General features: G+C 41.6%; 2 protein-coding genes across 2 annotated transcripts; both read left to right on the forward strand.

Moving 5' to 3' along the window:
- Positions 1 to 823: 823 nt before the first annotated feature.
- On the forward strand, positions 824 to 11,398 carry mccc1 (methylcrotonyl-CoA carboxylase subunit). Its single transcript, XM_048976766.1, has 19 exons — positions 824 to 1,110; positions 1,694 to 1,737; positions 2,271 to 2,410; positions 2,604 to 2,699; positions 3,116 to 3,237; positions 3,482 to 3,629; positions 3,728 to 3,849; positions 3,926 to 4,037; positions 4,164 to 4,245; positions 4,321 to 4,448; positions 5,015 to 5,198; positions 5,288 to 5,397; positions 5,872 to 6,088; positions 6,281 to 6,367; positions 6,782 to 6,831; positions 7,220 to 7,357; positions 8,114 to 8,221; positions 8,808 to 8,879; positions 10,338 to 11,398. The coding sequence occupies exons 1-19, from the start codon at positions 1,055 to 1,057 to the stop codon at positions 10,455 to 10,457; spliced, it is 2,136 nt and encodes a 711-aa protein (XP_048832723.1). The 5' UTR covers positions 824 to 1,054; the 3' UTR covers positions 10,458 to 11,398.
- Positions 11,399 to 12,749: 1,351 nt separating this feature from the next.
- LOC125708881 (DCN1-like protein 1) lies at positions 12,750 to 18,709 on the forward strand. Its single transcript, XM_048976780.1, has 7 exons — positions 12,750 to 13,069; positions 14,266 to 14,482; positions 14,861 to 15,029; positions 15,226 to 15,356; positions 15,460 to 15,542; positions 15,962 to 16,058; positions 17,631 to 18,709. Exons 1-7 carry the CDS (start codon positions 13,067 to 13,069, stop codon positions 17,705 to 17,707), a joined length of 777 nt encoding a protein of 258 aa, XP_048832737.1. The 5' UTR covers positions 12,750 to 13,066; the 3' UTR covers positions 17,708 to 18,709.
- Positions 18,710 to 23,506: the final 4,797 nt, after the last annotated feature.

Here is a 23,506-nt window from a genome sequence, read left to right on the forward strand (position 1 = left end):
CTTATTTACTCATTTTCATTTTTTGTATAGCGTATGTGAATGATTCTCATTGAATATACAGACTTTGATCAGCAATAATGAGTATGAACGAAACTAAAATTAAAAACTCGCGTACACTATATATTGCATAACAGAACAAAAGCCAACACTTTACTACAATTCTGCACGAAACTGTATGTGTAATAAACTGAGATTTAATATGAGATCCACTAGCACTTAGATGACAGGCAACCATAAAATATTTTACCGGAGTTCATAGAATAGTGAGGAATCACAGACAGTTAAATGAAGATTAAAAGGGTCATACGAAATTAACTGGGTATTGCATATGATTTATTCTACCATTTGATAGCTAAGACAACTACATTTATTAACACTGCTCACCAATTAACACATATAATAAAGACTGAAACGAGCTTACATTTGCCTGCTGTTTACATACCCGTACACTGCATGAGCTCTCCCAAAGGTTTTCTGATATTTTACCGCCCAGAACTATTAACTGCGACTGGCTTAATACCACGTCACTAACCCCGGAAGAACACGCTATCCAGGCTAAAGCTAACGCTAATACAGCATAACTGCGACTCATATCTGTTTAAATGCTGCCACCCGAATTCGGTATCATGACCTTCCATACAGTTTCAGTTAACACTAAGAAACCCAGCTGTCGGTATTCCTAACAGACGATTAAAACATTTTCATTTTACGTTGTTTTAATAAAATTTCCCAAAGATCCATTTGCCCCTGCGACGCTCCAGAACTGCTGGATTCCATTTTTTTTATCGCTTACGTCACAATGACCACGCCTTCGTTTTTAATTGGCCGACGCACCTACGGATCCCGAATAGAGACAAACTATTTTAAATGTGTCAGATTACTTAAATCTGCATGAAGTCCATTTTACGTGATCTATTGATTTATCATCCATTATCATTTATGTAGTGAGAGGAAATTTAACAAATACATTAAGTAACTGGAAAGGTGCATAGACTCCTGCAATTCGCTAATCGTCGCCTCAGCGTCATCATCTCAGCCCAGTGGCAGCAAAAACATGGCTGCTGTCCTCAAGTCACCGACCTACCAGGGTCTCCGATCATTGTTGCAGAAGTAAGTGCTATTTGCTTGTATTTTATATTAAAACATTGCGCTGAATAGGGTAATTTTTCCATGTATTTTAGCATTACACTAAGGGGAGTATGTACTAATTTATAGTGGCCTTAACATTAACAGTCTTGTTGGTTAAGTAACCTAGGTAATATCACTAGGTAGACTAGTTAACCATTTAAGTTAATGTTTACAATAGAAACTATAACGTGACATAACCCAGCAAAACCGTGGGACCTCTGAATGAATGACTTCTGCTGCATTTTCTTCCTCAGGCATAGCTAGTTATTTGTGTTTAGATATAGGTTGAAATTTCAAGACATTTTGGTTAATTGCATCATTATACTTGAGAAATAAAAGAGACCTCCGTCGCTATACACCTATACTGTACATAAGGCCTCTTTTCATTTTCAAACTAGTACTTATGGTTGAAGTTATATCTATTGCTGAAATGCCCTTGGAAGTTAATGTCATGAACATAAGATGATTCTTTCATTTGATATTTTGCTCAGACTGTACTTTATATGGGGGCGGCATGGTGGTGCAGTGGTTAGCACCGTTGTTAACTTGTTTGGCTTTTCTTTAGGAAATTCCTATGGGCCGAGTGTCCTTTAAGATGTGCCTCTATAGGTAAGGGATATGAGAATCTTCATTTCATATTCCTGTATGCTGAATCAGTTGACATAAATGAAGAAAACTACAGAACAGAAGCAAAACTAATATGTTCAAATTAAGCAGTGCTGGACTGCCATCCTGTCCAGAGTGTTCCCCTGCCTAGTGCCTTTTCCTGCCTGTAAATGGGTGGTTATATTAAGTCTGAATAATAAAACGATTGATACAACCTTTAAGTATAACAAAGTAATATAACCTGTTTGGTTAAGCTGGCACTTAAAAACATCCATTTATGAATGTAATGGAGATTTATATATGCACATAAGATGGCCTAGGCCAGTGTTTTTCAGCCCAGTCCTCAGGGACCCTCAGGCAGTCTGTGTTTTTGCTCCCTCCCGGATCCCAGCCAGTCAAGCTCATGGGATACCTGGTGTGTTGGGAGCTGGGATGGAGCAAACACATGGACTTGGGTGTGAAACACTGACGTAGGGTACAGACATGGTATCCTTGGTGGTGAGTTTTGACCGCTGGTTCTCTTTATGTGAATCCAGGGGTCAGCAGAATCGAGAAGGTGCTCATTGCCAATCGAGGAGAGATCGCTTGTCGTGTGATGCGAACAGCAAAAAGGATGGGAGTGAAGTCGGTGGCAGTATACAGTGATGCTGACCGGCACGCAATGCACGTGGCCATGGTAAGGAGAGAGCAGAATCAACTTTCTTGTTGGTGTGACTAAAATATTTAAGTAAATGCATATTTTACGAATATTTCACATTATATCAGAGCACAAGTAACATTGGTTTAGTGATTTTTTTTTAAACCATACCTAGAAGTTAATTTATGCTAGTTTAGTATTATGTGTCAGTGGTTTGTTGTTTATGATATAGGCAGATGAAGCATTTCATATCGGTCCAGCCGCATCTCAACAGAGTTACTTGTCCATGGAGAAGGTCTTGGAAGTTGCGAAGAAGTCTTCTGCACAGGTAACTTTCAGGTGCTTTTCTATTGTGTGAATATCAGGCATAATTCTCCTGTAACCATATTGTGATGTTGGGAGGTTAAGCAATGGCATTCCATCCAGTGTGCACTCAGCATTAGGGTAGCTGGCATAGGCACTGGGCTGGAAGATCGATGGTTGGAATTTTCAGCCCTGTGTTTATTCTACTTGCAGAGAATCTCTACAGATGGCCCGTCTTGTTTTATAATCCAGATTCTCTTTGTATCAAGGGAGTAACATTAATTAAAGAGTCTAAGTGCTTTTTTTTCCCTATACACTTATATCCTAAAGGTAACACCACAGAACTGCAAATTGTTTACAGTCCTTAGGACTACATTGCTTTTAATTCCCTTACTGCTTGACTAGGTAGCCTATTGCTGGGCCTTGTGCTTTTGTCGGTAGGCAATACACCCAGGATATGGCTTCCTGTCTGAGAACACGGAGTTTGCAGAACTTTGTAAAAAGGAAGGCCTTATCTTCATTGGTCCTCCATCGTCTGCCATAAGGGACATGGGAATTAAAAGGTATGACTTTGTGAGTGCTAGTGCTCATTCTTTCTGCTGTTTTTTTCTTTGTATTTTGAGGATTATGTTTTAAAATTTTAACTATTAAGTTTAAGAGTAGCAGTTATTGGTTACAGTAGTTTGCCCACAGAATGTTCTAGTTCATATTATAATACTGTCTTCATAAAGAGTGTGAAGTCAAAATAGCATCAAAACAGAAGTTTTTGCAAATAAATAGATTTCATCGTCATTCATTTTTTTTAAGCACCTCCAAGCACATCATGTCAGCAGCAGGAGTGCCCATCATTGAGGGTTACCATGGCGAGGACCAATCAGATGAGAAGCTTGGAAAGGAAGCTGCTCGGATAGGTTATCCCGTAATGATAAAGGCTGTTCGTGGTGGGGGTGGAAAGGTATGGACTGCAATGGGATAATTATGAAATCAGGCTTTTTGTTAATTTGTAACATTGTCATCACCCCACAATGGTGAAACGTGTTCTTCCCTATGCAGGGAATGCGCATTGCACATTCAGCCTCGGAGTTCCAGGATCAGCTGGAGTCTGCACGGAGAGAAGCTCAGAAGTCCTTCAATGACGACGTCATGCTGCTGGAGAAGTTCGTGGAGAATCCCAGGTAGCCGCTGCTGCCGACATCCGCTTCGCTCGCATCTTCACTCTTGCATGCTTTAATTGTTCTCTTTACGTATCAGGCACGTCGAGGTGCAGGTGTTTGGGGACCAGCATGGGAATGCGGTGTACCTGTTCGAGAGAGACTGCAGCGTGCAGCGGAGGCATCAGAAGATCATAGAGGAAGCGCCGGGGGTATGGGAAGCCTCTATGCTCCGGGGACCTTGGGTTCTTTGGTTAGGGTCTACTGCTTCTGCTTTGTGTAGGTAGTTGTTCTCATGTTGTTAGTGTCCGTGACTGAAGCTGTACCCAATCTTTCAGCCTGGCATTAGTTCCGAGGTGAGGAGAAAGCTGGGCGAGGCGGCAGTGAGGGCGGCCAAAGCTGTCGGCTACGTGGGAGCAGGTGAGAGCCGAAGCTGGATGAAGCTCCCTCGAGCCATTTGGGTGAGAATGACCTCCTCCCTCTGTCTCTCTGCAGGGACTGTGGAGTTCATTATGGATGCACAGCACAACTTCTACTTCATGGAGATGAACACCAGACTGCAAGTAGAGCATCCCGTGTCGGAGATGATCACGGGCACGGATCTGGTGGAGTGGCAGCTTAGGGTGAGAGACCCCGGGCTGAGGGGAGGTTCACGGATATGGGAGTCTCATCCAGGAGAGCTTGGAAGGCCATAGAGAGGATTCAAAAGTCAGGCAGCTGCAGGCATTTGGGCAGCATTTGCATTAAGGAAAATTTTTATTAAAGGAATTGCCAAAGGGTTCAGAGCCTACGGTAATCAGAGTTTTGCACAGCTGGTTTGTGGATAATTTTTAAAGATGATTAAGTGAGTTTGAGTATACCTTATAAAATGTAAATCCTCTTGTCTGACACATGTACCACTTGTAATTTAATTCTATACTCAACCACCTACAAAAACAAATTTTCTTCAAAGCACTAGAATGTTTGTATGTGTCTGTCAGTTTCCCTGAATTGGATTTAGCTTTTTTGTTTACTTTACTATCTCTGAGATGATTTGTGGTCGTCCTTAGAACTTCTTGGCGGGCGATCACTCCTGTGCTATATATTTAGTTTTAACAAATCTGTGGATAGCTTTATATTTAGGAGCTAATAGTGCCGTGTGCATGTGCCTCCTGTGCTCTCTGATCACGTGACCTGCCCCGCTGGTCAGGTGGCTGCCGGCGAGAAGCTGCCCCTAAGTCAGGAGGAGATTCGGCTGCGGGGCCACTCATTCGAAGCCCGCATCTATGCGGAGGACCCCGAGAACGACTTCCTGCCGGGGGCGGGCCCCCTGCTGCACCTTTCCACACCGCAGGCGGACCAGCAGACGCGCATCGAGACCGGCGTCAGGGAAGGTAGGGAAGACTGATCCTTGCCATACAGGCGTGGAAAGCGAGTGCCCCACAAATACAGTAACCATCCCTTTGCGCGATCTGCCGGCCAGGAGATGAAGTATCCATGCACTACGACCCCATGATAGCCAAGCTGGTGGTGTGGGGGGAGGACCGGTCTGCTGCCCTGAAAAAGCTGCGCTACTGCCTCCGTCAGTATAATGTAAGGCGGGGGGCGGACTGTACCATCTGCAGGGGGTCTGTAAGGGGCAGGTTGTACCATCAATTGACTTTGGCTTACCTTTTACTAAGCAATTGATGTATATACTTAAAAACACTGAGGGTTCTATTTGAAATATCTGTGTTACTGATGACATTTAGTGCTGAAAACCAAAACTTCAGTCCTGTTGCATCTAATGCCCTTTTCTGGCACATCCTGTTCAAATTTATAATTTGAATGACATATTGCATTTTTTTGTTTTCTTTTTTTGAGTGTCAGTATTGTAATTGTTCTTGCCATTTGGTTTGATTGGGGATCCCATTAAATGTCTCACATTAATTGGCATTAACTTAATGGTTTGTTCTAGATTTGATAGCACGTGGAAATGCTGCTTCCAATTTTGCGGTGAGGGAGAACGGGAAGGCGGATTGTGATGTGATGCGCTGTCATCCTTTAACCCGCTGCTCGCTCTGCCAGATTGTGGGACTCAGCACCAACATCGACTTCCTGCTCAACCTTTCGGGCCACCCGGAGTTCGAGGCGGGCAACGTTCACACCAGCTTCATCCCCCAGCACTACCAGCAGCTGTTCCCTGCTCCCCAGCCCCCTCCCAAGCAGGCAGTGTGCCAGGCGGCCCTGGCACTGCTGCTGCGAGAGCGGAGCTACACTGAGCAGTTCAGGGCTCAGTCTAGTGGTGAGACTCAGCTTCCCATATGGCGGTACTAAGAGACAGGAGTTTAATGCTAAAGAGAAGTTAGCGCCCATACCATTAGCGACCAAACCATTAGCGTTTTATATTCGGCATAATGTTCTGAGGTGTCGATCCTGGAAATCCACTAACATGGATGCAGCGTGACTGAAAATTCCTTGCTGGTCTCTTTCACAGACCAGTACTCGCCTTTTGCCTCCAGCAATGGGAGGAGGATGAACCACCTTCAGAACAGGAGCGTGACGTTGCAGCTGGGCCAGAACAGTAAGTAAACATGCCCCCCCCCCATGCACAATTACCAATGTACAGTATATCCACCCACTCTGAGGTTCACAGGGAATCACGGCAGTTTCTGATCAGGCAGTCGCTAAGTCCCACAAAGCAACACAGCGCCCCATTATATTGTGCGTAGATCCCTGCTGCTTCAGACAGGCTATGGTATAGTTTTCAGGAAGACACAGAAGTGATATAAAGTTTCTAAAATAAATGTTAGATCCCACCCCACCCCCCGTCTCCTTGCAAATAGCGTTTGAGTTATACATACAATGTTCAGCTGTTTTTAATTCTATAGCTTTTCAGCTACTGACCACCGATGATCAAAGTTGATCTAATCATGTTGTCATCATTTTAAAGTGTTTTTTTTTTCTTGTAAAGTAAATTTAAACTTTACTTTTGCAGAAGTTGAACTGGCTGTTACATATAATGTAGATGGAACGTACACTATGGAGGTATGTTTTGTGATTATTCATTAATGATTCATTTTAAATCATCATTCAATGCAGCATTGCAGAATGTATTTTTTTATGATTGCAAAGAGGCCCTCAGGAAGTTACACTGTCTTCTGTGGGCAAATTAAACAACAACAGTGTGGTTGTGGTACGAGCCTTTTATCTGGTTGGATAGCGCTTCGCTGGGCTGCACCAAGTATCTAGATCAGTGTGTGACCCACAAGATTAATAAGGAAATGGACACTAGACTGCAAAAGGCCAATTGAGTCAATCTGTACTTTAATGCAGTGTTTGCCAACACGTTTTTGCTCCCTCCCAGTGAACTGCCTGGGGGTCCCTGAAGATCATGTTGGATAACACTGCTTTTAAATTATGGCTTCTCTTGTAGATTGAAGGGGAGTCATTTCACGTTTTGGGGGAGGTGAGGGCAGAAGGAGAGGCTTCCTACCTTCACTGCTGTGTCAACGGCGTTATGTCCCGGCCCAAACTCGTCATCCTGGGAAACACAGTGCACCTGTTTTCCATGGTGAGTTCCCGCACCCCCCCCCCACCATTCAAGTAATGCCTGAAGACACGACCATCCCAAGAATACTACGCTCCCCCCAAGAGCAGCAGAACACATATCGCCCATTCATTTATTTGGAAAACATTTGAGTAGCACAATTTTGTTTTATAAGAAATGTAGTGAAATATTATAACGTCTTTAAATAGCTATTGCCACGGAATGCAACCGTATGTACACTAGTGGCCGAAACACCTAACATTTTTGGCATTACGCTTTAAAACTCAGTACACAAATATTGGAGGTAAAAGTTTATAAACAGTCAAAGAGTGTTACAAATATACATCGGACAGTATAATAAAGTTCTGCAATCCCTAAAACTTGGAAGTGTTTCCACAGTTTTGGCCACTTGTGTAGTTCTTTGCACTTTCCTGGGCGATTTCCTGTGTCACCTGTAGAAGGCTGGCCCACTCCTGCTTCCCCTAATTCTCTTAGTGGCACACTTCGCTAATTTGAATAGTTGTCTTACTAGGTTCTTGCTTTCTTTGAAGGGTGTTGTAGACCTCCTGCCCCAGTACTGCTTACACTTCTACCTGGGCATTCATTGAAAGCTAAGCCTAGCTACACTTATGCCTGGTCGACTCTTTGACAATTTGTAGTGTGACATTTATCGTACTTGTACTTGGACAAAAGCGCCTGTTTAATAAATGAATGTCAATGCAATTACATCTCAGGCACTGTACTCCTCCCCTAATCCTGCCCTCCCTCTTGCCTCCTCAGGAGGGCAGCACACAGGTGTCAGTACCTGTGCCCAAGTTTCTGGAGGGTGTCAGCAGTTCGGGGGCACAGGGTGGAGCCGTGGCACCCATGACTGGGACCGTGGAGAAGGTAGCACTTTCCACCTGAAGTTATCAAGCTGCCTGCCATTGATGAGTCTGGCTGGTTGTTTCATGCTGCTTTTTCTGTTTTGTGGAGTAGCACTGGCTTCTGCCAAAAAATGGATGCCTAATTTGCTACTTCGGAGAGTGATAAATGCAGTGGAATCATGCCTTATAAATATTTACTTATTATTGTTTAGACCAGTGTTTCCCAACCCAGTCCATGAGGACCCCCTGACAGTCCGGGTTTTCGTTCCCTCCCAGCTCTCTGGGAGGGAGCAACAAACGCAAACTGTCTTCCAGGGTGCTGAGAGGGAGCAAAAATGTGGACTGTCTGGGGGTCCCGAAGGACCAGACTGGGAAACATCCGTTTAGACTCTCCTCTGTATAACAGTGTGAGACAGACATGCTGTTTACCACATACCAGTGGAAATAGCTTAAGATTGCAAACCAGCCTCAGGATTAATGTCTTCCTTTTAAAACTACATAGACATTCATAGCACATGGCACTCCTGTAGAACATAGATGCAAATAGAGTACTTTTTCATATTCCCCTCATACAGTGGGTAATGTACGGTGTGTTTGTCGTCATACAGGTGTTTGTTAAGGCTGGCGATAGAGTCCAGGTGGGAGATGCTCTGGTGGTGATGATAGCTATGAAAATGGAGGTAAGGCGCTGCTCGCATGAGGTAAACAGTGTGCAATCTTGAGTGTGAGTGTCAGATGTGCCATGTTCTCCTTACAGACAAGTGTGTAGCAATGCACTGTGCACTATATTCTACGATTTACAAATATGCCAGCATGTATTGTAGGGGTGTGACAATGCACCGTAGCACGAAATCATTTATTCATGTTAACGCAGAAAGGCGCAATAGGTACAATCTCAGTTCTGCTTTGAGATTTTGTCTGAAGAGTTCGCAGAATAAGGAAAATACTGCAAGAAAAAAAGAAATGGTTTTAAAACCACTTTTTTTTTTTATAAATGTACATGTCTAAAAAGGAATGAAGAACAGATCTTTTTTCAGTCTTATATCTTGTTTATACATTAATGACATCCTGATTTTTATTATTTTTCCATCTTATTTTGTTAATAATATTTCATAAAAAATATTAAATTAAATATTTAATAAAATATGTTGTGAATGTATAGAACCGCGAGCCCTGAATCATCTAAGTGTATTTCAACCTTTTGAGTCACGGCACATTTTTTATATTGAAAAAATCCCACGGCACACCATCAACCAAAAATGTTACAAAATGACACTCTGTAGCCTAGTAATGACAAAATAGTCTCTCAATATATTTATACTCACTTAGTGTGAAACCTGAGCCTGTTTGGATGAACACAAAGCTGATATCCTGGCAGGAATTGAAGACAGACACACGAAGCTCTTCCTCAGCAGCTCTCAGTCTCTCTCTGTTTTTAGTTTTTATATGAGTCAGGCTTGAAAAGCTCAGCTCACACAAATATGTCGTGGAAAATGGAAGTAATGTTGAAATATAGCTTTGTTTAGAATACATGACTATTACAGCACAGACACTTGACAATGGCATACTCGTATTATTTGCAAATAATTAATTTTCAAAAAAGTTTTTTAGACTAATTAAGTGAAATCGGATAATTTCCCACGGTGCACCTTACGATCTCTCACAGCACACTAGTGTGCTGTATCACCATCCATCCATCCATTTTCCAAACCGCTTATCCTACTGGGTCGCGGGGGGTCCGGAGCCTATCCCGCAAGCTATGGGCACAAGGCAGGGAACAACCCAGGATGGGGGGCCAGCCCATCGCAGGTGTGCTGTGTCACGGTGGTTGAAAATCACCGATCTAATGAACCAAATCATAAGTAAAGTGTATCTTCACACCCCTACAAACAGATGTGGCTCAGTTTCAGCTTTCAGTTACTGATTGTGAATGTTAGCAGCATTCAAGAGAAATGTTGCACATAAAAATGCGTCCTTGAAGCCCTAGCATTGCTCTGTGAATGTTCTATGAATGGTCTATGAATCGTCTATGAATGTTCTATGAATGCTCAAATGCTGCTATGAATGGCTTTGACAGGCCCGGTCTGCTTGTGGACACAACTTAGTCTTTTCTTTCTTTTTCTGTGATTTGCTTACAGCACACAATCCGAGCACCAAAAGCAGGTGTCATCAAGAAGGTTTTCTATAAAGAGGGATCCCAGGCCAACAGGCATGCCCCTCTGGTGGAGCTGGAGGAGGAAGAATCCAGTGTGCAGTGAATCCCATTTTGTGCGTGAAATGGACAACATGGGTCAACTGTGTGTTTGAAACCGACACTTTGCTTGGGATATAGGGATTAGACTGTAAAATGTATGGTTTTGCAAACCCATGGACATAGACATGCACATGGCCCACGTTTATTTTCAAATTGCAGCCAGTTGTCGTCTTATGTAAGGAAAATGTACATAGTTTCCAGTGGAAACCAACTAATTTTTGACCGCACAAAATCCACTTGTAATAATCATCCTGTAACTTTTGCTGTGCCCTCGCTCGTCTTTCATGTTGTCCAGGTTTCCATGGTTACTGGTTCTCCCCATAATGGTTTTGTGCTTTTCCCAAACCCACAGTTGTTTTTTTTTCTCTTCTCTTAATACTGTTGGGAGGGAGAAAGATGTACAGTGTAGCCACCAGTCATTACTCTTACTGTCATCACTGTTAATGTTACATGTTTCATCTTAAAACACCGACATTACTTTCTGAAACTTCTCAGTGGAGGCCATATTATATCTGAACACACAGAGACCTTTCGCCAATGTGAAATGCAGTCTAGCTTATGAAGACAGGGGCCTTCCAGGACAAAACTTAACTTTATAGATTATGTTATAACAATTGGAACCCTAAAATACATAGAATGTGCCTAATAATTGAGGTGTCTAGTCTCACTTTTTGGAAAATGTGAAAAAATTAAGTGTATAGCAAGAATTGAAAGAGCAAAACTAGGGTTTTTGGGTACTGTGTATAACTAAGGCCTTTATACACTTGTTAGATTTACCAGTGAAGGGTTGTTAGTTGCGGTAATTTTCATTCTCAAAATTGAACATTTTCACAATTGTGTGATTTGTATGAAATGGTGTAATAAAACCACTACAGCCTTTCTTCCAGTAGATGGTTTACAATGTGAAATGATTTAATGTTTATTCAATACATATTAATGACCATATCTCTCCATTTGTAATATTTGTTCAGGTACAATGACAATATAATCACTCGCTGACATTTACCATCTTACATTCTGTTTGGTTAGTGTATTTAAACTTGCTGCCTCGAAATAACATCTTTAGGAGGTTCTGTATAAATTAACGTCTTTTTTTATGGGGGGGGGGGGCAGTAACAGTGGCAGCCCTGAACACCTCCCCATGAACACCTCCCCTTGAACTTTTCACTGCCACAGTGCGCAGTGGCTGTTTCTCATTGTCATGCCACACCGATGCATGTGGTTCCTGAACATCTCTCAGTTACTGTCCTGGGAACAGATACAGGTCATAGCTGCATGTTGCTGTATTACCTGCCATAGCCAGTGTTTGCATGCATTGCATGCTGTTCAGAGTCACCTGGAGCCTGTCCCAAGCAGCACACTCTACGTGGGATGCTGTTTCAGTGCAAGGCCGTAATGCACACACTCATACATCAATGCACAGATGCCAGTAGCCTAACTGCATGCCACTGGAATGTGGGAGGAAACCCATACGACAACTGGGGAGAACTTGTATTCATTCATCCATCCATCATTTTCTGTAACCACTTGTCCAGAGTGTATCCCAGAAGCTGTGGGCGCAAGGCAGGGAATAATCAAGGATGGGGCTCCATTCCATTGTAGGGCACAGACACACATCACTGAAAACTTATATTTAAAAACTGAAAATAAAAAATATTAATCTGGCAGATGGTCGTAATAAAATATGTTTTGTTAAGGGTCTATCATGCAAAAATGTTCCATAATAGCCAGGATAGGGTGATATATGTATTTTTGTATCCTAATGAAGTATCGTATAGCATTTGGCAGCATATAATGGGTGTAGAACACAGAAAGTTGCTAATTATCTGACACTGGTACAGATTCAAACAGGGGAAGACAGGTGTGGTCCAGAGTAAATACAGTAGCTTGTTTGTTGTGTCTGACAACATGCGGCCAATAACACAGTTTTAAGTTTACATAATACGGTTTAATTGGGGCCTGTTTCACAAAGCAGGATCTTGCTTAGCTGGATCTTGTCAGATTTAAGGTACACCACTTTAAATGGATTTTAACTTTGTTCCCTCACGTTCAGCCCAGACCACCTTAAATCCGACAAGTTATCCGGCTAAGCAAGGGTTTTGTGAAACAGGCCCTTGGTGTACCAAGTGGTGCTGAATCAAAGCAGCCTTTACACAAATTACTCAAATAGTATGATTAGTGTTAAAAAGAGATGCAGTTAAAGGTGTAAAAAGGATGGAATAACGCTTTTGGTTGATTAATCAATTGGCACTCAAATATATTCCATATGGTTAAATGACACTTGATGACAATGCAATTAATGCGGTGATTCAAGGGCATCTGAAAGCTGGGGAGGAGCGGCACCCCTGAATAATCGGGTTACAGAGGCATTTGAACAGGCCGGATATTTAATAGATCCGGCTGTTCCCGTTTCAGCCTAAGGGAAGGGGGGCAGGGAGTGACACTTTCTGTGCCCGGTGCGGTGCCGGTGGCAGCGGCCACGTTGAAAGCGCTGCCCGACCTTCTCCCCGTCCTCCCGCATCGGGCTAAATGGGCCGCACCGGATCGCGCATGAGCAGGAAGAAGTAAGAGGCGAAAGAGAGGAAGAGGGAGGGAGTCTGTCACTTTACAAACATGGTGAGTACTAATCCCGGCGTTCTTTCCGTCGCTCGCGTTCGCCCCGCTTTCATTTAACGCGCCGATATGCAGCCTGTCATATGGACACCAGCCCACCGGCCCGGCAGCTGCCACCGGTAACCGGCCCGGCTTCAAGTAGCTCCCGAGGTCGGCTGATTTGGCCGCCACGGAGTTGCCGGCTCTCGGCTGGTATTGTTAGGAAAAGCTGGTAAACAGAAGCAGCCGGTCGCCCTGGCGGACGGCCGTTCGCGTTGAGAAGGGAGGCAAAAATGGGGCTTCGAGAAGCGCGGTTGGCCACCGCCCGCGGATCCGCAGGCAGCTCGCCGGATCAGAGCCGTGACGTTACGGACGGTGTCATGATCGCGATCGCAGCTCCGGCTGCTCTGACCGGCCACTGGCTGCCGCCAGTATAACACACGGATGAGTCCATATATTGACCATCACGGACAGCTCTTAACCAGTCTGGCTAACCAGTCTCAGCCGTCTACCTCTCTCGTTGACTACTCGGGAAACCATTAACTGACTTATCCCATTGCCGTCAGATGTTTGGTAGTTAGACCTGCATGATTAACTGGACTTTCAATGATATAGCAGTAGATTCATTGATATAGCCGATTGATTCTTGCGATCAAATGAAATAGCAAAGTAACATTTTATTATCTGTATCTGGGCTGGTAAATGTGTGATGCAACTAGGTATGACTGTTAACGCAGATAAGTGCATCCTGTCTTCCGAGATTGTTACATGATATCAAAAAAGGACACCCTGATCAAAGATAATTTACTCACAGGACGCATTAATAAGTTAGCTAATTATTAAAACGATTGACATAATCAGTACAGGTACTACCCGATGTGGCACCTAAGGCCGATATCCCCGTCTGAGGCAATGTGAAATTAGCTGGCAAGTCGGCGCCCCCCTTAGAAGTTGGCGCTTTAGGCAGCTGCCTATGTCACCTATAGGATTGGCCTGCCCTGGAAGATAGTTATATTTAGTTTGACTAGATTTCGGTTATGCTTGGATCGGTATTTCAAAGAACATTCTTTTAACATGCGACTGCAAGGTATGTACGAAGTGTATTTAAGAAGTTTCCTGCCCAGCCTTTTCAGAGACACATTTGTGTGTGTCAGTATTTAAAATTGTATGCTAGTAAGCAAGAGTCCTGTGCGTTAACCTGGTATTCTGGTCTTCCCCAGAATAAGCTGAAATCCTCACAGAAGGATAAAGTTCGCCAATTCATGCTCTTCACCCAGTCCAGTGAAAAGACTGCTGTAACCTGCTTGTCACAGAATGACTGGAAATTAGACGTTGCCACGGATAATTTCTTCCAAAATCCAGAACTGTACATCCGAGATAGTCTGAAAGGAGTATTCGATAAGAAAAAGGTGGAACAGCTGTACAACAGATACAGAGGTGAGTGTTTGCCATTGTTATACTGGTAGTTGTGTGTGTGTGTTTTAAACAAAATATTTTAATACAAGAATGAATCCATTTGTTTTTTGATTAATAGTAGCTCACCACAATAGTTTAAAAGCATCCTTAACATAAATGCGGTTATAATAATTTAAATTAAGTTCCAACAACACAGCCTGAATTTCTTTGCATCAGAAAACCCCCTTGTGGATCACAGTTTAGATAGTTTCGTCTACCTCTGTTAAATATTTTGAACGAATACGGAACTCTTAACTCCGGGTCATGATCCATGTATGTTGCATCTTCAATTCCACTGTAAACAACATAATAGGCAATGCTAAGCAAGGAGTTTTAATAAAACTTCATTTCCCATCACAGATCCTCAGGACGACAACAAGATTGGCATAGATGGAATCCAGCAATTCTGTGATGACCTGGGACTGGACCCAGCAAGCATAAGTGTGCTTCTGATTGCATGGAAGTTCAGGGCAGCAACGCAGTGTGAGTTTTCCAAGCAGGAGTTCATGGACGGAATGATCCAGCAAGGGTAAGTGCAAAAGTGAGCTAAAAGAAGGTGGTAACTTGGGTGTTTCATGAAAATCTTATTAGTAATGAGTGATTTGATATTTTATGTTCTAACCTTTAGTGTATGTGGATTTAAGCATCACTTTGCTTTCGCGTTGTAAAAGACGCAACTGAATTGAGTAAAATAAAGACTAACCCAGTGTTCTGTTGTGTGAAAGGTGTGACAGTATAGAAAAGTTGAAAGCTCAGCTGCCAAAGATGGAACAAGAGTTAAAAGACCAAGGAAAGTTTAAGGATTTTTATCAATTTACATTTAACTTTGCAAAGAATCCAGGACAGAAAGGTTTGGGTATGTAGATATTGTTATTATTATTGTTTAATGTTTTTGTAAATTAATGTAGTATTACTGGTTCTGCATTCTACATTAATCTGTGTGTTTGTGCATTTTTCAGATTTAGAAATGGCAATCGCATATTGGAATTTAGTACTTGCAGGAAGATTCAAGTTTATTGATTTGTGGAATCAATTTTTATTGGTAAGTATTTATGTCCTTCAAATTACTTAAAATATGATGCATTAGCTATTTTGGATGCAAGTATGTTTGTTTGTTCTCCTTATGATAGTTTATTTTAGTTCCATGTCAATGTGGCTTTTAAGCTAAACTTTGATAGTAATATATGAGTGATATGGATATTATTTCGGGACGCGTTTCCTATATGCCTTAGATAGTAGTGTGCTTGAGTTTTGACCATCCCTTTTCTTTAGAATTGGAGTCATAACATTGGTCCACTACCTGCGCTAAATTTCGACAGGTACCTATAACTGCAGAATCCACATTCCAGCCTTAATCGACTCCAGGAAATGTCACAGACTTGCGGTACCAAGCCAGAAGGTGCCTTACGCGAAGCCTTAAAATCCTAAATCCCTAAGCAGAACCTCCTCCTTTCTCCTCAGGAACACCACAAAAGATCTATACCAAAAGACACCTGGAACCTCCTGTTAGATTTTAGTACCATGATTGCTGATGACATGTCCAATTACGATGAAGAAGGTCTGTAGTACTGTTTTTACATTACGCCCCCCCCCCCCCCCCCCCCGATTCTGCATGCCTACCATGATAGATTTCTCAGATTCATTATACTTTGTCCTTCACGGATGCAGCTGAAATGCTGCTTAATTTCAGCCCTGGTGCTTTTTGCGACCTGCAGTAGCTAGCAGTTTAATTGAGCCTTTTACCAATGATCTTAACTAGTCTTTAAGTTCCCGTAACTCGGAGTGCATGGGAAACAGCTCTGGAAACGGACAGGAACGTGGGTGCCTTCTATTTTAATGTTGGCATTTCCATATTGGGTTTAAAAAAATTCTCAATGAACTGAAAGACAACAGCCAAGAATGTATGTGGCTAGGGTTTGGAATGGATCAGAAAAATGCTGTACAAAGTACACAATGGCCACTTATTCAGTGCATCTCACAATTGCAGATAACCTGCTCCTTCAACCTCATATTATGTGGCTGAAACTGAATATATATATATATATATAATAAATAAAAATACAGCTAGCATATAGCGTTATGAAGCTCACTTACCACGTAGCACTGGAATGACTAAGATGTGTCATCTAAGTGATTTTAATCATGGTGTGATTGTTGCTGCCAAATGGGATATTTCCAGATTCTCAGAAACAGCCACTGTCGTGATTTTTTCACGCACTACAGTGTCTGGAGTTTATAGAGATGGTGTGATTAAAAATCATCCAGTCAGAGGCAGTTCTGTTGTGGGAAATGCCTTAATGAAAATGGCCTGACTTGTTAAAGGTAACAGAAAAGCCACAAGTATAAAAAAAATTATAAAAACTCGGTGTAATAGTGGTGTGCAGAAAGGCTTCTCCAAAAACCGTGAAACATCTACTCTTGACGTGGTTCCTGAAACAAAGCGGGTCCTTCATTGCAATATGTAGTGGTACCTAACAAAGTCATTACTGACTTTTATTGAGCTATTATCCAATTAAATTGTGAATCATTTTTCTGAATAATCTGCACAATAATTTTCGAATTATTTGTTCTGGCCACACAATTGAAATCTTTTCGGATGTTTTGGGGATAGTGGTGACAAAGCGTGAAACTTCTTCTTCTGGAATCCAAATTAAATCAATAAGCAATTAATTTGGGAGCACTGGGCATTCATGAGTTTTGCTCTGCCGTTGTAGGAATTTTTGTAATTTTAGCTACAGTCTATAATGACTAGAACAAGCTCAGTTTCGCAAAACATTACAGAATTTGTCACGTTACTTGACATCTACCGTATCACTGTCTATTAAAGCTCCATGTTTTTTTGTGGGAACACATTACATTGACATCACAATTATTTCGTCGTATTTTACAGGAGACAAAAAAGTTAGGGTTGATTAAATGACTACATATGAATTATGTTTATCTTTAATTGTCTAGAAATGCAGAATTTAGGGTGCCATGTCCACGTCGAGCATGTATAGGGGATGATCTCAGGGTAGCTTATAGTGCTGAGATTGTAAATGCTAATAGTTTTACGACAAAAAGTGTACATTCTATGTGTGGCTTTCGTTTAGCAAGCTTATCGTGACTTTTTTTCATTCGCCTTCTCTAGGAGCATGGCCCGTCCTCATTGATGACTTTGTGGAGTTTGCACGGCCAAAAATTGACACCAAAAGCACCACGGTTTAATGATTGCTGATCCTGTTTGATGAACATGCAGGATTTTCAACATGCGAACACCGTTGGCGTGGCAGTGAATAAAATATGGACTAGACTGAGCTTTAGGTCAAATCCTGTCACTCATCTCCCAGGATTAAAGCCGTACAGCAGACATTCTTAAGTCATATCTTCTCGATCATCTGATGGTGGTTTGGGCCTCTTTCTAGTACGGACCTCCTTTTTGTATTTCTTCCGGCAGCTGGAGTTTAGTCGATATTCTGGAACATCCTTATTCTTTTTCTACCAGTGTTAGGCTGGTGCCATTTGTCTGAGGCAGCCGTTACATACGTGGAGCACAGCTGCTGCTTAATCACAATGCAATGGGCTGTGAGGCAACGTCACACACTTCAAATCACTTCATTTTAATACTATGTTGAAATGGCTTTCCTCCCTATTTTAAAGTGTGGATTCTTCTTTTTGTTTTTTTTTATTTAATACCAGACATACTTCTGTTGTAGCTCAACATAACTCTACATGTCTGGCACATTGTTTCATGTGGATAATCAGTATATGCTTCTGGGTCACTAAATTGTCTGCAAACATTGATTAATTTTGCTTGTCTGACCTATAATGTGTTTCAATTTGCTTAACAGGTTTTGTATGTACAAGGACACACTTGATATAGGGTTTCTTGCAATGTTTTTAGGTTTGATTTTGCTAAATACATAGAATGGTGACTTTGTTACACAGCATCAGCTGCTAAAGAAGATTAAACTCCAGTCTGCTGTACAATAAGTGAAATGCCAACTGAGGAATCGGAGTTTGTTTAGGATCCTTCTCACGTTATATAGAAAAATGGACATTCACTTTAGTGTTGTATGGTTAGAGAGTGAAGGCTCCGGTGCTCACAGAATAGACAAAGATGCCGCCTTCTAGCACAACGCCGAAAATCGTTTAAGTTATTTTTTGTTTTAAAATGTCTTGTTTTTTTTCAATTTTTATGAAAGATGAATAAAATTTAGTCAAAAGATGCTTGTGACTTTAATATGCGTTGCTTGATTCTAGAATGTCCATTTGAGTGCTAAATCATTTGTTTTCTTATCTCATACATTTGTTAAAACGTATTGGCATTGAGAATTGTATGTTAATATATTTTTGAAACCCCCAGGTTGAATGGCTGAAGCTTAATCTAGAAGCTTTGTGAAATGTTTGCTCATCCTATCTGCTTTTCAGGTCACCAATCATTGTGCTTCAAATGTTGTCTTCTGAGCAAGATCGTCTAAATCATGGCTATTCAAATCACATTCCTCAAGAGCTGAGCCCTGCTGGTTTTCCAGCCTTCCTTTACCCGTGAGCCAGGTGTGAAGCTTCTGTGGCCAATCAGAGTCAATGATTATTAAACTAACTATCCAGGAGAACTGAAAACAAGGCCTGGATTTGGAATAAAAGTCCAGATTTGAAAAGCCCTGATCTAAACGATTCACCTAAAAGGAGTCCATCCAGAACTGCATGGACCCTGCAAGAATCAAAAGGAAAGCCCCTTGTACTAGGGGAAGTGTTTATGGGATTGTCCACCTGCACGTGAACTGCTTACTTAGTAAAGTTTTGCACAGTATGCTGACAGTCCTCTAGAGAAAAGATGATCTATAACAGGATGTACTAGTGAACGGTTAATGATTATAAAGATCTGTAGGTTTTAATTCTATTAAACTGCATTCTGTCTATTTGCAAATCCTCCAAGAAATTACATATTAAAGGGGTACAGCACTGTTACAATTACTGTGTAATTATACAATAAATTGACTGAAGCTTTTATTGTCTTTGGTGATGATAGAAACAGATACTTCTCCCTTCAGCTTCACACTAATACTCCTTTTCATAAAACACAGTCTTGTGGAACTTAACATTAAGTAACCAATCAATGAATAGTAATTATTATTACATCTGTAATTCAAGGCTGACATTAATACTAATATCAGCCTTTTGAGCAGCTGATGTGCCATTTACTTTAATACAGTCTGCCTTGTTTATCTAGTATATCAATACTTAAATTCTAATTGTATTTCTAAGGGGAACAGATGTTGACTGTTGCTATGAAATTTATGAACTTGTAAATAAAATACTGAAATCTATAGAAACAAATAGGGGGCGGCATGGTGGTGCAGTGGGTAGCACTGTTGCCTCACACCTCTGGGACCCAGGTTCGAGTCTCCGCCTGGGTCACATGTGTGTGGAGCTTGCATGTTCTCCCCATGTCGTCATGGGGTTTCCTCCGGGTACTCCAGTTTCCCTCCACAGTCCAAAGACATGCTGAGGCTAATTGGAGTTACTAAATTGCCCGTAGATGTGCATGTGTGAGTGAATGGTGTGTGAGTGTGCCCTGCGATGGGCTGGCCCCCCATCCTGGGTTGTTCCCTGCCTTGTGCCCATTGCTTCCGGGATAGGCTCCGGACCCCCCGTGACCCAGAAGGATAAGCGGTTTAGAAAATGGATGGATGGATGGATTATAATGAATATCTGTTGGGTAAAACTTTAAGATTTGACGCATGGTTCTTTGTGAAGCTTTTTTTCTTCATTGCACTGTATTCTGTCTCAACAGAGTGCACCATTTCTCAGGGAATCGGTTATGCTCGACTGAAACAAGGGTCAAGATGCCATAGTAACAGGAATAATAAGGGGGCTGGGAGATCTAGAAGACTGAACACAGAAAGGGACTATGCTTTCCCTCCCGCCTGTCTTATATGGTGGGAATTGCCTGCAGACGAGCATACTGTAAAGACAGATGCCGAAGGAGTTATGTTCAAGCAGGACTCGGCTGAATGATGGAGCCAGGAAGGCAAGGACAATCTTATCCAGAAAGGGCCACTGTGTGTGCGGGTTTTCGCTGCAAATCCCTAATCAAATTACTGATTAGATGACTGATTGGCTGAAGAGTCACACTCACACCTGAGTTTGAACAGCTGACCTAAAGGTTATCCCAAAAACCTTCACACACATCAGCCCTTTGCGGATAAGATTGTCCACCCCTGACCTAAACTAATAAAGAGAAAAACATGCAAATGAATTAAAACCTTTTTTTCCCCCTGAATCACAAACATGTGCGACACTTATCAACACCATTGTGAGCCTCTTCAGTCATGCTAGCACAATTAGCTCCATTCCCAAACGCTAATGTAGCAAACTTCTTTGACTAGGTTTTCAATGACATTAGCCACCTGACCCTTCCACAGGGTTTTTTAGAATACATATATGAGATGTACTAAAACTATAAATAACAATTATAAATATGTACACCAAACAATGGCCTTTTGCCTTTTGTGAGAAGGTGATAACAATAGTCCAGGACACCAGACACGGAACTGAAACACAAGCCAGGGGCTTGGCCTTTTGAGCATTCATACAAATGAAAACAACAATGGATTTTAAAAAAAAAGAACAGAAAATTCTGGCCCCATCTGTTTGGTGCTAGAAACAGGAGCCTAAGGGAAATTTTCCATTTGTTCGCTCTCCCTCTTCCTAGTTCATTATGTCTGTTACCCCAGTCAGATCTGTAAAGAGGGGTCAGCTATGTGTGTTTCCTCAGGTGACAATCATACGGTGCTGGTGTGACAGATATCAGCCATTGGTAATTCCATGTTATAAATAGTCATTCTCTCAGATCTACTCTCCTCCAGCTGATAATATACAAACACTTCATTTGAGTGATATGTGAATTTTTCTCAACAGAAATATTACCTTTGTTTACACGTTTGTTTTCTGAGTGAACAGTGTAGCACTTGCTTCAATAGTCCATGAGGTGACATGGTCACACGTCACCGGGAATGAAAAATGTCAACATTGAACCTCCAGGTATGTAAACAAACGCTTTTTGAAATGTGCTGAAATGAAACGAAAACACCAAAGACAAATCAACATGAAAAAACATAGGATGCTGTCTTATTGCCCTGTAAGATACACAGAGCACCCTGACTGTGTATCTAGCATCATGATGTTCGTGGTCTTGTGACAAAGGCCAGAGGACAGGCAGATACTGATCAGTATCACGCATATCCTCACACGTAATCACATCCTTGATAATAAGCGATCGGTGGTCTCCTGAACCTCAAACATCAGGGCAAACTCATAGAAAAGACATACGCATATTGTTTTAATCACTCATTTAAAATGTTCACTACCATGTGGTTGTTGAAATGGTTTTATGTTTAACATTTCAAACAACAAATGTATTTTAGGTGTTTGACCAAAATAACGCGGCAGGTAAAAACATTCTGTACAGTAGAAGAATACAAGTCTAAGCATGATCAGGACAAACCCAGTGCAGTTTTGATTTTGAGAATCATAAAATAGTTCCCTTTAAAGATAAGATTTTATCACCAGGCTGTCTGGAGTAAAGGCAAAAAAGAATTGTAAAAAAAAATGAATGCTTACTTCATAAGAACATTAACAAACACTAAGCAACTTCACAAAAAGAAGTGTATACATTATTTTCATGATTACTACTACATGTCCCAGAATAATTTCGTTACTACAGGCTGCCAGAACTACATCCACTGTCACTCCATCCGAAGACTTATGTTTTTATATGTCTTCGGATGTACATATACTTATGTGTGGAGTTTGCATGTTCTCCCCATGTCATCGTGGGGTTTCCTCTGGGTACTCCGGTTTCCCCCCACAGTCCAAAGACATGCTGAGGCTAATTGGAGTTACTAAATTGCCCATAGGTGTGCATCGTGTTTGAGTGTGCCCTGCGATGGGCTGGCCCCACCTCATACCCATAGCTTCTGCGATAGGCTCCAGACCCCCAGAAGGATATAAGTGGTTTGGAAAATAGATGGATGGACAGTTCATTACTTTTAATGCTGGGATGACTGAAGGATTGTGGCAGCACACCTTGGGCTTTGACGCCCCTTAATGGCAGGAGGTTGGACTGGCAGTCTCGTGGAAGTTTTGTACTGCATTATTAAAAGCTAGATTAATGGTAAATTAATAGAGATAAACTAATGACCCACGACAGAGTATGGAATCATAAAAAGATATTTTAAAATATTACAATAACCTAACTACCATTCACGAAAATGCCATTTGTAGCATATCCTTACCCATTGCAGTTCGTTATAAAACACTAAATAGACAAAACAAACATGCAAATTATCTATTAAGATATTTAATTTAATTATTTGCCACATGGTTACGAACTTTGGTTTGCTGGCTGGCGTGAGATTTTCAATTCGAGACAAGTCTGCACACACATTTACTTTCATGTAAGAGTTTTATCACTTTGTAAATAGTCTTTAGGGCTTGAAAACTACTCCGGCACTTTTGATGTGGCTAATTTTGGTATTATAATGGAATGACATAGATTAGCGTTAGTGTGACGTCAGATGCATGAGAGCTGGCAGCCATCAGACTATCTGAAATTGCAGTATGAAAGGGATCCGTCTGTTTCCTTTTAAGTATGTACTGATTTCCACTTTGTTTATCGGAATAAATTTGCAAAACGATTAATAAATTTTGGCTTTCACGAAGTCACTAAATAATGAGCCTTTTTATAATTTCCAGATTAAATAAGACCGGTTACCTCTTGCTCTTTGGTGTCATGTGTGGTCGTATAAAATTCAACTGTGTATGCTGCCACCTACAGTACATGAGGGTGATAATACCGTTGCCTCAAAAGCCTTCTGCATTAAACCTTTTTACCCATGGACACAAAGCACAAAACTGGTATAAGCAACAAATGGACTGCAGCTGCCTCCTGAACCAAAAACACAGTTAGTTCTGTGGGCAGAATGGTAGCTTGATGGGTTAAAAAAAAGAACAATATCCAAT

This window comes from Brienomyrus brachyistius, chromosome 15 (genome assembly GCF_023856365.1).
Source record: "Brienomyrus brachyistius isolate T26 chromosome 15, BBRACH_0.4, whole genome shotgun sequence".
NCBI classification, from domain to species: Eukaryota; Metazoa; Chordata; class Actinopteri; order Osteoglossiformes; family Mormyridae; genus Brienomyrus; species Brienomyrus brachyistius.

Coding starts and splice junctions, on each gene's coding strand:
- mccc1 (XM_048976766.1), top strand. CDS start 1,055: ATGGCTGCTGTCCTCAAGTCACCGACCTACCAGGGTCTCCGATCATTG. Junction 4,246..4,320: donor TGTCGGCTACGTGGGAGCAG/GTGAGAGCCGAA, acceptor GTCTCTCTGCAG/GGACTGTGGAGTTCATTATG. Junction 5,199..5,287: donor CGAGACCGGCGTCAGGGAAG/GTAGGGAAGACT, acceptor TCTGCCGGCCAG/GAGATGAAGTATCCATGCAC.
- LOC125708881 (XM_048976780.1), top strand. Junction 14,483..14,860: donor GCTGTACAACAGATACAGAG/GTGAGTGTTTGC, acceptor TTCCCATCACAG/ATCCTCAGGACGACAACAAG. Junction 15,357..15,459: donor TCCAGGACAGAAAGGTTTGG/GTATGTAGATAT, acceptor TGCATTTTTCAG/ATTTAGAAATGGCAATCGCA.